General features: G+C 48.8%; 4 protein-coding genes across 4 annotated transcripts; 3 read left to right on the forward strand and 1 right to left on the reverse strand.

Annotated features, from left to right (window-relative positions):
* Positions 1 to 534: 534 nt before the first annotated feature.
* Positions 535 to 4553, forward strand: LCP9604111_3364 (glycoside hydrolase family 18 protein; the record flags this gene model as incomplete). The annotated part of the gene is made up of 5 exons (XM_039070944.1): positions 535 to 1024; positions 1095 to 2215; positions 2350 to 3677; positions 3729 to 3914; positions 3980 to 4553. The coding sequence occupies 5 exons, from the start codon at positions 535 to 537 to the stop codon at positions 4551 to 4553; spliced, it is 3699 nt and encodes a 1232-aa protein (XP_038930631.1).
* A 284-nt stretch (positions 4554 to 4837) lies between these two features.
* LCP9604111_3365 (uncharacterized protein) lies at positions 4838 to 6325 on the reverse strand (the record flags this gene model as incomplete). Its single annotated transcript, XM_039070945.1, has 1 exon — positions 4838 to 6325. The coding sequence occupies one exon, from the start codon at positions 6323 to 6325 to the stop codon at positions 4838 to 4840; it is 1488 nt and encodes a 495-aa protein (XP_038930632.1).
* A 1425-nt stretch (positions 6326 to 7750) lies between these two features.
* Positions 7751 to 8773, forward strand: LCP9604111_3366 (NAD(P)-dependent alcohol dehydrogenase; the record flags this gene model as incomplete). The annotated part of the gene is made up of 1 exon (XM_039070946.1): positions 7751 to 8773. The coding sequence occupies one exon, from the start codon at positions 7751 to 7753 to the stop codon at positions 8771 to 8773; it is 1023 nt and encodes a 340-aa protein (XP_038930633.1).
* Positions 8774 to 11847: 3074 nt separating this feature from the next.
* On the forward strand, positions 11848 to 13173 carry LCP9604111_3367 (uncharacterized protein; the record flags this gene model as incomplete). Its single annotated transcript, XM_039070947.1, has 2 exons — positions 11848 to 12346; positions 12410 to 13173. 2 exons carry the CDS (start codon positions 11848 to 11850, stop codon positions 13171 to 13173), a joined length of 1263 nt encoding a protein of 420 aa, XP_038930634.1.
* Positions 13174 to 13263: the final 90 nt, after the last annotated feature.

Below are 13263 nucleotides of genomic sequence, written 5' to 3' on the forward strand. Positions count from 1 at the left end.
GTACTGCTCTTAGTATGGCTACTCCTCCTCCAAGCCTCACCTTCCGTCAGGTATTAGTCCGCTTTCCACAAGCCCCTCTATTTCCGCCCCGGGGCCGTCAAGAGAACGGATGAGTACGAGAACATCCCTGCATTCACGGTGGTCCAGATCTCCGCGGATTCTGCCTAATGGCCATGGACTTTGGACTTCAGCCCTTGGTGCAAGCCTCTGCAGGATCCTTCGGGGAAATAGCTTGTTTGGGCAATTTGGTGGTAGTTTGAGGAGTAGGATACCCCCTGGCGTGCATGCATCCACCATCACTTCAGTAATATGGATGGAAAATAAAGGGCGCTGGCGTGTGACCAGCTTCTCGTCTTCTTTGCCGTCATTTCCGCCCCCCTATCTGTGCCAAAAGAAATTGTACCCTGTCTTCTCCAGAGGCTGGAGGTTGTTGTGCCGTTGCTCCAAAGACTTCAACGACAAAGGTCAGAGTGGCTTTTGTTCATCAGTCCCTCATTGATACCATTTGCGTGTTGAGCTTTGGCAGCAGCTTCAATGCGAATCCTTCTGCCAGCGCTTCTTGCTCTCGCAAGTTGCGGGATTTCCCAAGGTCGTCAACAACCCCATGGGAAACGCAACCACGCGAAACCATTGCCAGAGTTCACTCCAGTGCCCCAATTGCCAAAGAACTCGTCTTCGGCCCTGCCGCCCCTCTACCAGCCCTATTCAAAGAACAAACCTAAGTTCGAAAACGAGGCCCTTATCCGGCAATTGTCTCAGCATCCAGGGCTAAGACTTGACCATCTTGACTCTGGCCCTGGCTCTATGCGCAAAAGAGACCTTCCCGTAGGCACTTGCGCACCTGGAGTACCTTGCACAAATGGAGCATGTTGTTCAAACACTGGCGTTTGTTCCTACGCCCCCTCGAGTTGCGGGGCTGACGTCTGCATTTCCAACTGCGACGCGAAAGCTCCTTGTGGGGAATACGCCAACCCCGATAACGCAACGTGCCCGCTGAACGTGTGTTGTTCGCAATATGGATTTTGTAAGCCTCAGATTCGCTTGGAAATTTCTCATTTTTGAGAGCAGATGCTGACCCTTATTTTACCCCCCAGGCGGCAGCACTGATGACTTCTGTGGCACTGGTTGTCAGGAGGGGTTTGGCGGCTGTGGAGCAGCTCCGACTCCTTCTTGCTCTAGTGGTAGCAACTCTGCGGCTGCGCGGCGCATCGGGTACTACGAGAGCTGGGCGACCGAGCGGCCATGTGATGTTTTTACACCTGAAGACCTCGAGCTGACGGGTCTGACGCACATCAATTTTGCTTTCTCATACTTCGACCCATCTACTTTCCAGATCTCGCCGATGGACGGAAATGCGGCCACACTTTATTCGCGCTTCACGGCGCTTAAGGCAAAACAGCCAGGACTGCAGACGTGGCTATCAGTTGGCGGCTGGTCTTTCAATGATGCAACGAATACGCCAGACACACAGAATGCTTTCAGTAACATGATCAGCTCCTCGGCAAATCGCCAAGCCTTCATCACTTCCCTGCGCAATTTCATGCAGACATACGGCTTTGACGGCGTGGACATTGACTGGGAATACCCTGCTGCCGACGATCGAGGCGGTGTCCCAGCCGATTTCTCCAATTTCCCAACCTTCCTGGCTGAATTGAGGGCCTCGTTCGGTAGCGGATTGGGAATCAGTACTACACTTCCATCTTCATACTGGTATCTTCAGCATTTTGACGTTCTGGACATGGAGCCTAGCGTCGACTGGTTCAACTTCATGAGCTACGACATCCATGGCGTCTGGGACTCGAGCAACAAGTTCACGGGGCCTTACCTCCGCCCGCACACCAATCTCACTGAAATCAACGACGGCTTGTCCCTGCTGTGGAGGGCCGGAGTTAACCCATCCAAGGTTGTGCTTGGGCTGGGCTGGTATGGGCGCTCCTTTACGCTCGCTGATCCGTCTTGTACCACGCCTAACGGCGTATGTCAGTTCACCACCGGCGGTACTGCGGGAGAGTGCACACGGTCATCCGGGACGCTTTCCAACGCCGAGATCAAACGTCTTCTAGCGGCCGGAACGGGAACCGAATCATATGATGCCACTGCAGGAGTCCGCTGGCTCACCTTTGATACGAACCAGTGGGTAAGCTTCGACGATGGAGCGACAATGCAGCAGAAGCTGGCCTTCGCTAATAGCCTGTGCCTTGGGGGTATCATGATTGTAAGAGACCACTTTTTACCACAGTCACCAATTGCCTTCCTTCGTTTCTTATTTTTTTCTTTGCCCTCTCTCTCACTCTTAACACCATTTTCCTTTCTTTTTTTGGAAAACATCTAATCAAGGCTTTCTTCCAGTGGTCGATCGATCAGGACAACACAGCTGGCGACAGTATGAACGACTTGATGGGCATCGGTACAGCAAATGGGGTGTCAGAGGCAGCTGCCGCTTCATTCAAGGAGCAGATGGCTAATGCTACGCTGCAGAACGCTGTTGTATCGAGCTGCTACTGGTCACTATGCGGAGGGGCCTGTACGACCGGGTATTTTGATGTAACTGATGCCCGCGGCCAGATTGCCGGCTTCCAGCAGAACTCCGTATGCCCTCCAGGCGAAGCCCAGACACTATGTTGCGCCCCAGGAACCTCGATGGGCACCTGTCAATGGGAGGGTTTCAGGGGCGTGGGAATGCCTTGCTCACCGGCATGCTCTGACCCCAAGGCCACCATTGTCGCCCGTAATACCAACTCGTACGAGATGAACGATGGAGGTCAGCTTGAAGATCTGACTTGTACTGGTGGCTTCCAAGCATATTGCTGCACGGAATTTGTCCCTTCGTCGATCACCAATTCAGGCAACCTCTTGCTCTATGGCCAGACTCCTGTGCTCAGCAAGCGAGACGGTTCTAATCATGGCCTCAGTCTCTATGTAGGCGACCACGCGGTTGAAAAGCGTTCTTTACCCTTGCTAGTCTCCGGGTTGGGCGCTCTCTGCCTCGCTGACTTGCTCCCATCGATCCTTTCAGCACCGTTGACTTTTGGCCTATCTCTTGCCGCGGAGGGGGCAATATGCGCTGCTACGGCCGCTGCCGTCGTCGCTACTGCGGCCATCATCGGCTTTTCAATTCTTTACAACCTGGTTGGGTGGATTTTCGGCGGATCCCCATCTAAACCCAACGTTGGCGTCCCAACAACAGTAGCGGGCCGGTCTTCGTATGGCCAGTGGCCGATTCTCGACTTTAGCGGCGGCACCACGACGAGTACCTGCGATTGTGTGGTCACATATACGTGCCGCTATGGCATGGGTTGGGATGAGATTTGTGATAACCAAAGGTGGGGGATCGACAAGCTGCTCAACGGAAAGACTGTCTATCAGCCATTGCCAACGAGCCGCGCTGCCGGTGCTAACCAAGGACTATGGAAAGGCCAGCGCATAGAGGCATACCGAACCGCGGCCCAATTAAAGCTCCCAGGCAAAACGTGGCGATGTCAAGTTGATGAGTTTCCTATGGGCAACCTCGCGGAATCAGGAAATAACGCCCCGCAGGCTTGCCGTCTAGTCAACGGCCCTGCGAATGCAAAACAGGGAAATGATTACAAGATGTGGAAGTCGGCGCAGTGGAAACCTTGCTCGACATACCGCTCTGCCGTGTGCAACAGTAGGGACAGTGGGCCGCCTGCAACCTGGTATGTAAAACCGAAGCTTCCCTCATGCGATCATATCTGACCTTGAAACAGGGCGTTTGGGGTGCTACCCGCGGGTCGCGGTAGTGGCAGTGGAAAACACTTCATAGATGCTTATGGTTTCGACGAGCAAACGGCCGGCTCGCTTTGCTGGGCTACATACACTTACACCGAGCAGCCTGGAACTATCAGCACCTCCACGCCTGTCGACCATGGCTTCCGCGTTCTTGATGATGATCCGTATGTTTCCATCTCCCAACTTTACTAGGTAGTCAATGTATAGCTGACAAGACGATGTTGATAAGCATGTACGGTAACGCCTATGGGTGGCCTCGACAGTCCTGGCGCATCGATCCAGCTCCATTAGCGAACATGGCAGACCGGCCGTATGACTCCCAACCGACAATATTCCAAAGAGGCCTTCTCGCCAACGACACATGGCCCGAGGAGCATAGCGACCCCGCTGGCGTCTGCCACGCTGACCTCAGATCACTTGGCGATGACAAACAGGATGCTTATCTCGACCTTGATTATGATAATCTCCTCTTTGTCGATCTGGATGGCAAACCTGTCGACGGTCGGACATGCAATATCATCTACGAGGATGACGACCCGCACTCCGAAGTGCGTATCGTACTTGATGAGAATGGTAAGGTCGTGGAAATATATATGGGCGACCCAGATGCTGGCTTGTGGACTAGGGAGGCGCTTAAAAGTTCCAATTCGGACAAGGTGACTGTTGATCCCACCACCGTCACTGTCATGACGGGTGTCCCGGCGGGCAGCGAGTCCCGACCCACATTCCCTGCGAGTACGACTGGGCTCCAGACAAGATCGGGAACCGTAGTGACACCCGCGCCGTATGTGTACGGTCTTTGACAGCATCAACCATGTCAATGACGAACGAAACCTTGGAAGCTATGGGGGTTTATAAATATATCATCTGATATGACGGGCTTTTGGCTAGGTTGGGAAGATATGAAAGAAAATGGAAGGATCGAGACTAAATTTGTAAATAAATCACAATCGTTTACGAAAATGGCTATCCTCGTGACTGGTTTCTTTTGAAATTGCACATCCCTCTTCGGCCCTGGTACCTCCATTTCCGCAGGATAGAGCTCGGAAATCGTCTCCGGATTGAAGGCAGGATGGCACTGGGATATCTACCATGTGGGAGGGATATAATAATCCTCCCAACGGTCCGATTCAGCATCTCTGAAAGTATCGATAGTACCTTCTACCCCTTCCGGCCCAATAGACCAGACGCCTTTTTCAACCAGCTTGCGCCAACAATCCAACAAACGCTCCAGCCGCTGGGGGCGGTAGTAGTCACCACCAAAGGGCTTGAATCCATGCTGAAAGAGCTCTGAAAAGCGTCCCCTATCAACAAACTGCCCATCGCTTTTTCGTGCGCCTACTTTCCTGCTCCAATCATCATTGAAGGTGAACGGGAGCAACAGCCGAAATCCCTCCTCGGTCGGTTCATCACCGTTTCTCTCCACTGCCTCAGTATACAGGCCTGCAGAGACGCGAGACGGTGTGCACGTTTTAGTGCACGTTGAATAGAAGTCCGACAATAACCATGGACTTGTTGTTCTCGTGAGCTGGATAGGACGCTGGTCTCCGGTATCAGCGGGAAAAAGACATACTGGTGGTGCGGTGTACTCAGAGCGGGGTAATACGCTGAATGGCTGCGCTGCCACAAATCCAGCCGAGTCAGCCCGGGGCAGGAGAAGGCCCGGAGCGATGTAGTGGAACCAGGGCCGTCTCGCGCGCGTCAGAAACAAACGCGCAAAGGAGGGATCAGGCACCGAAGCGGCGTCCAGGACAGTTGATGCGACCAGTGGCTCTGGATTATCCGCATCAGTCCCGGAAATGGGGCTGATCGGTGATGGTGGGTTCGGCAGCTGCGAGATGCGCGCCTCAATGGCCTGACACAGCCGATCCCACTCGGCGACACACGTAGTAACCTGGGCTTCGCTATAGGGCCGCCACTCCCAGGGCCCGATTTTCTCAAAGTCAAATAGGGCTGGCTCTTTCTTAGGCGAAGCCACAACTTTTCCAAGATGAATAAGGTCGATCCAGTGGGTGAGCAGTGTCTCTAGTGGGTTCCAAACGTATCGATTATCCTCAACTGGAAACCCGTAGTCATAGGCATCAATATGCATGAAGATCGCGACGCGATGGAAGCGTTGGTGGTAGATAACACTGCCACTACCGTCTACATGCGATATGACAGCGTACAAGCGCATCAGGCTGTCAATCGGCTGGTCATGCATATCAGCTTCAGCTTCCTCAAAAAGGTTGTTTGGCCCATCGATACCCCATGCAAAAACATAGAACGGGAGGTATTCGTGAGGATTATCAAAGGGAAAAGGAGATATCATAGCGGTGTCAAGGAACGCCGCCAGTGACGGATCAAGCCTTGGACGACAAGCTTCAGCTTCAGCTTCATCACCGAAGGTCGTGAAAAAGTTGTCGTTGGCATTCAGAGTTGCCAGTGGGCGGCCTTCAGCGAGCCAGGCATATTGGATCAGGTAGTTGTGTAGAGCTGCACATCGTGCGTAGTCCATTCCTTCGAGATCATTTCGTGGAGGGTTATCTGGCCTGACAAGCAGGCTGGTGATGTCCGGAAGTTGAGAAAGATCCATTGAGAAAAGGGGTGTGTGGCTGTCAAAGGGGTCAATATCACAGCCTCTATCCAAAACACCGAGGACCAGATTAGAACCCTCGGTCGTCAATAAAGGACAATGTGGTATGATGAAGTGTTGAACCTGTTGAGTGCGGTTGGTGTACGGAATTAGTAAGCTGGAAGCCGTGCCTTAATTCTACTGATCAGCTTTGATTTCCCACATGTGCAGCTATCATGTACTGGTTTACCCCGCTCTCAGGTACGAAGGTGTATAGCGGCCAACAGTCGGATGCCTGATTTTACTGGTTTTATAGGCTAATTGGGACTAGCTCTTACCATTTTTAGACCGCCTTTAACTCAATAGTTACATATGTACCATCTTTTGAAAGTACTAACAGTTCCAGAGCAGATACTGGAGGATAAAAGCACATGACAGAACTCTGAGAATTATGGTGCCAGTGTCAGGAACCAGAAATTTGCTAGAAGTTGAATTGCTCGACATAGCAAGCGGATATTATTCGAAGAACTAATGGTCGGCTTACTTTACCAACATGAATTTGACACAGTTCAGGTACGCGGCTCTATGAGTCGGATAGTTTATGCCGCTATTGTTCGTTGGATGGATGGATGGTTTCATATACTCTGGCCTCCTGTTTTTAGCCTATAATGCAAATACATGATTATCTCCACCAGGTTGTTCCATATTTCCTACGATGAACTTTGAGCCTCACCGTGAAGGCCTGTAAAGAGTGAGATTGACAGTAGTCAAGATGTCAGAATATCGTAATAGTAAGGTCATGGAAGTTTGAGATTACCGTCAACTTTAGTGAGTTTCTTTAGCCCTGCTGAAATAGAAGGCGCTAGTGACGAGGAGGCGCGGCGAAACTAGTCCGGTATGCATCTACAAATATGCAGGGCCAGTAAGTCGATGTATATACGACATTGACAATTTTCTTTAAAACTGTCTCACGGAGTTTTCAGGTGTCTCGGTGCAGACTTTTTGATCTCATATTACTGTGTCTGCTTACTAGACAGCATCTCCTCGAAATATATATTTAGACGCTATCGGGGAATGCTATATCCGAATGCCGGGGAGACGTCATTAGTGCTTTATAATCAACTTTATGCATGGCCTCGGGAAGTTTAACTTTATTTTTTCTCCTATAGTTTTGCTCTCTACCGCTACATCCTTCTACCTTTTTCTATATGATACTTTCGTGGTAATTGGTATTTTGGGGTCTTCTGCTTTTTTTTTTTCTCTCTCGCGGTACCGCTAGTAGTAGCAATTACGAGAAGGACAACTTTGATTCTTGGATCCTCCACGTATTCGCTGACTAAGGCCCGACTCTACGTCACCTGGGCAGGCTACGCCACCTCGTCCAGCTACTTCTCAGCTCATCCTTATCGCAATTAAGCACCCCACAGCTTCAATCAATTAATCGCAATGGCAGAGAATATGAAGGCGTGGCAGCAGGCCACTCCTGGTCCCATCGAGGAGAAGCTGAATCTCGTGGACAACGTCCCACGCCCTAATGCAGCCGCCCTCAAGAAAGGCGAGGTTCTCGTCCGCGTTATCAGCGCTTGTGTCAACCCGGCAGACTACAAGGTCATGGAGGCGGGACTTCTCGCCCGCGCCATCGTCAAGTTCCCCAAGGTGCTAGGCATGGACCTCAGCGGCACTGTCATAGCCGTGGCTGAGGGATCGACGGACGTCAAGGTCGGCGATAACGTCCTTGGCCGCGTCGACCCCGTTAAGTCGTACGGTTCCCTGTCGCAATACGTGCTGCTGCAACGAGATGGATATGCCGTGCTATCCAAGGGCGTGGATCTCGATCGCGCTGCTGGGTTGCCCACTACGGGGTTGACGGCGTACCAGTGCATCAAGCCCTATGTCAAAGCCGGTGACCGTGTATTTATTAACGGCGGTTCCGGAGGAACGGGAACCTTCGGTATCCAAATTGCGAAGGCCCTTGGATGTCACGTCACGACATCCTGCTCAACCGCCAAGGTTTTCCTGGTCAAGAAACTGGGTGCCGACACAGTACTTGACTACCACAAGGACGATATCGTGGCTACACTCCAAGCTGAGGGCCCAGTCTACGATCTGGTGGTGGATAATGTTGGCAACTCGCCGAAAGTCTTTTTCTCCACGACGCCTATGTTTCTTAGACCGGAGGGTCACTTCATTGGCGTTGGGGGCTCCCCATCGCTATCTACGGCCAAGAATATCGCCAAGGGCCTACTGTTGCCGGTCGCACTGGGTGGCACGCCGCGTAAGTTTGTTTCATATCTCACCAAGAATGTACACGAGGACTTCGAGCAGCTGGCAATGTGGCTAGCTGACGGGACCATAACAACGATTGTCGAGTCTACCTTTGAATTTGAGCAGGTAATTGAGGCCTATCAGCATCTGAAGGTGGGCTCCAGTGCGGGCAAAGTCATTGTACACGTCTCGCTCGAGATGTGAGGGTGCTGCACCTCTACAAAGTTCAATGAACGATATTCATTAGATTCTTATTGGATCGATAGCAACTGCCTACTTCGTGAGCTCTGAAATCGACGGGCTGTATTCCTAGTTGTTGTATTTGCATTGTTTGCGTGGAATCTTTCTTACAGGTATCATAAAGAGAAGCTGCCCATCAATTGCTGGATATATGTTGAACTAGGAATATGGCCCCTCTAGGCCCTAAACAGGAACCGAGGTTTTGTTATGGCTGTAAATTTCATATTGTACCAGCGACCCCCCCTCCTGGCCAGTCCGACCCCCCTTTAGGCTATGCGATCCTTCCTACCTGATAGTTCAGGCATAAGCTGACCGCCTAACGTAATCGGTAAGCGAGTGGATCAGACAAGTGAGTGGATCAGGCAATGCAAAACGCGTCCATCAATTAGCACTTAGTTAATTCAACCACCCACCATGCCACCAATTCGCTCCCAATCCTCTGCAAATTCAACAGAGTAAGAGGGTAGGATCTTATTAGCTATTCAGGCTTTTCAAAATAAAGAAATCTCTTCAATACGCGAAGCAGCACGCCGATTTAACGTCCCCTTCTCTTCCTTACGGAACTGCCTTACCGGCATTAAAAATCGCCCTGAATCTCGCGCTAACAACCATAAATTAACAGAAATAGAGGAGGAATCTCTTTAAAAATGGGTTCTCTCTATAGATCTACGTGGAGCTGCTCCCTATCCTTCTATGGTTTGAGAAATGGCTAATCTTCTTCTTTAATAGCGCGGAACTACCCTAGTTCTTTCGGTCGGTAAGAAATGGGTATATAACTTTGTGAAACGGTATCCTCTCCTTTCCTCCCGATTCTTAAAATAATATAATTATAAGTATACGAAATATAAAGACCCTAAAATCATTAGGGAATGGTTTAATCTAGTTTAAAAAACCATTCTTTAGTATAGAATCGATCTAGATGATATTTATAACTTCGATAAGACGGGTTTTACTATAGGATTGACTATAACGGTAAAGGTTATAACTAGAAGTAAATACTATAGTCGGAGATCACTTCTATAACCTAGGAATCGTAAGTAGGTAACTGTAATTAAATATATAAATACTTCTAGGTAGGCGCTTCCTCTATATATGATTTTTAAAGGTAAAGTCTTTATTAAATCTTAGTTCGATAGCCTCCTAGGAGATTAGTGCTTTAAAGTAAGTCTAAACGGTTAGACTTCTAATAAAATCTAATAAAATTGGGCTTCGCTAGCTTTAAAAGCTCTTTATTCTATCAACTTTTCTACGGTTAAAGGGTCGGTATCGGCTTCTAGTACTTAACGGTCACAGAAGCTATTTAACCCCTTAATTTGACTAAATTTATGAGGAAAACGATATTATACTAATTTATATACTACCGCATTTATCTTACCTTTTATAACCGCTTGATATCGGCTGTTTTGCGGTCCTAAAACGATCTTATAGTCGGTTAGTTGAAACGAAAATACGGAATAGGATTAACCATATTAATAAACTTGACTTTCTCGAAGTATACCCTTCTATATAAATTAAAGCTTTTAAACTAGAGATAATCAAGAATAGCTTCTTAGTAGCTGGTTTAGTACCCTTTTTACCCAATAGGGTACTTTTAAAACTAAATATCCGGCTTCGAACCCCAACCCCCCCTCCTAGCCGGGATAGCGATTGGGACCCTAAAACTCCCTTAAACTATATATAGTTACAAAAGTAAGCTTTATCAATTAAAGCTTTACTTCGTATAAGATTAAGAAGCCCTCCGAGCCCACTATACTGCGCGATAAATCAAGTTTTAAAAGCCTACCAAATCACTATGCAATCCGCCGCCTTTCTTAAAAAGGAAGTAAGTGAATTACGCGCTGCCAATGAGAAGCAGAAGCAAAAGCGGACCCGATCTATAAGAACGATAGTCCATGAAGGAGATCTCTCAGTTCAGGAGGTTCGTGAGCTACGGTCAGAGCCATTTAAGGCCTAAGTAGCGCGTATCAATAACTATCGTGAGCAGGTTTCAGAAGGTTTACAACCACCTCCCCGGGCCAGGCGATTGTATGGAATATGTAGGCAGCCAGGACATAGAAGAGAGACATATCCAGATAGATGATGATTTTAGTTTATTTAATTTAATGGCGTTATGGTCGAGATAAATGCATTTGAATTCAATGGGTTACATTGCCTGATCCACTCACTTGTCTGATCCACTCGCTTACCGATTACGTTAACTAGTTAACTACTAACTAACTAACTATAAAGTTTCACCACTTTACTGGCCGCTTTGCCTACGATTTGCAGCTATTTGTATCTTTGCTAGCGAGAAGGTTTGTAGTTTGCAACGTTTGCAAAGGGTCAACCATACAAGCAGGCCGCTTCTCACTTTACACCTGCTTCTTCTTTCTCTCCATCTTGGTTATTTTTGACACGTGACGTACTACGTCACAATAAGTTGAGGATTTCTTGTATTAACGACCTTCAATACATAGCTTATAGACCTTAGGCATTAAAATTGAGGAAAGAAGCATGAAATTGTGAGCAGAATGGTACATTCTTTACTATGTAAACAAGAATTCAAGCCTACAGAAAATTCAAGAAATGACAGAAATAGCTGATGCCTAAAGTCTCGGGCATGGGGTGGGGTCGCTGGTACAATCCCCTATATTTAAACCTCCCCTACGTCATGATACTTTTCCACGGTTGGCCCACTTATCAAGTCATCAAGTGCCAGTGCAACATATATAGGTCCACGGGGTACAAGAGAAGGTACTGGAAAAGCTATCTCGAAAGACTAAAAAGACACGATCAGGCCGCATACTGTACTGTACTCCGTACCTATGCAGGAATGAGCCGATTTATCACGTGATTGGTTTAAACCACCCCTTTCCTTCGCAGGGCGCTTCATGGATATTTCCTCGAACAATCAACATACCATGTTACGCTGCTCGAAAATATTCGCGCGCCCTTTAAATCTCCCAATAACACTGGCCTCGCCTCGACCTTCAATTCCAGTATTCCAATCCCTTTGGCGTCGAAAGCTCAGCTCGGTGTCCTTCGCGCCCGGCAGCACAATGGCTGCCAACCATCACGCCGAGTATGACTGGATCGAGGACGTGGAGCAACTTGAAAAATATCAGCCTGGAGGTTATCATCCTATCATCGTCGGTGACGTGTTACATGACCGTTATCATATTGTAGATAAACTTGGCTTTGGGGGCTATTCAACGGTTTGGCTTGCCCGAGATGCTCGTCTAGAGCGATATGTCGCTCTCAAGGTCAACATATCCGAATCGATTCCGCGCGAGGCCAAAGTCCTCAAAGCTCTGTCTGCTCCGCCTCCGTCATCTTCGCCGGTACATCCCGGGTATGGTTTAGTTCCTGTTCTCCTAGATGAATTCGAAGTGCAAGGTTTTAATGGAAAACATACCTGCTACACGGTGCCCCCTGCGCAATGCAACCTTAGAGATGCCGCCTTTAGCCGTCTTTTCCCCCTCGATGTTGCTCGAGCACTATCATACCGAGTCGCACAGGCCGTTGCTTATACACATTCACAAGGCTATATCCATGGAGGTTTGTCATAAGGATGACTATCTATTTTGGATACTAGTAAGCTAATATTATTTATTGATTTAGATATTCATTTAAGCAACATTTTGGTCAAGCTCCCGTCAAGTTTTGATAAGCTCTCTATCAAGCAATTCTACGAGAAATATGGCGAGCCCGAGATGATCCCTATCACACGATGTGATGGAGCGCCATTACCCCCTAATGTTCCGGCTACGGCTACTTTGCCGCTATTCCTAGGGAAATATGCCGAGAAATTTGTATTGTCCGACGCGCACCCGCTTCTAAGCGACTTTGGTGAAGCGTTTTCCCCTGCTTCAGAAATACGTCTTGGGCAAGACTGTCATACGCCAGCCGCGTTTCGGGCTCCAGAAGCCAAGTTCGAATTGCAAATCCCGCTCGCCTATCCCTCGGATATCTGGAGTCTTGCTACCGCAATATGGGAGATTATGGGAATAAAGTCTATCTTTAGCGCTGAATATATGCACGAGGATGAGGTAACGGCTCAGCAAATTGATGTTCTCGGACCTATGCCATCGGAGTGGTGGCAGCGCTGGGAAGGACGACCCCAATTTTTCGATGACCATGGAGATCCAACGGAGTCTTATAAAAGAAACAAATGGCCTCCGCTTGAGGAAAGATTTGAGATCTGTATACAGAAATGGAGACGGAAGTTTGTTGGAAGCGAGATTGAGGAAGACGAGAAAGCTGCGTTTCTGGATTTGATGCGCCGAATGCTATCATTCCGGCCAGAAGAACGACCGACTGCTGAGGAGGTGTTAATGTCAGACTGGATGGTCAAATGGGCATTGCCTGATTGCGAGCGGAGCTAAAGGGATTTTCTTGTGTTTAATACTCAATCCATGCACCAATAGTCAGATAACAAGGACAGATGCACAGTTCCCTGCATAAACTGGATAGCA

Source organism: Penicillium roqueforti, assembly GCF_015533775.1.
Source record: "Penicillium roqueforti strain LCP96 04111 chromosome Unknown scaffold_05, whole genome shotgun sequence".
NCBI classification, from domain to species: domain Eukaryota; kingdom Fungi; phylum Ascomycota; class Eurotiomycetes; order Eurotiales; family Aspergillaceae; genus Penicillium; species Penicillium roqueforti.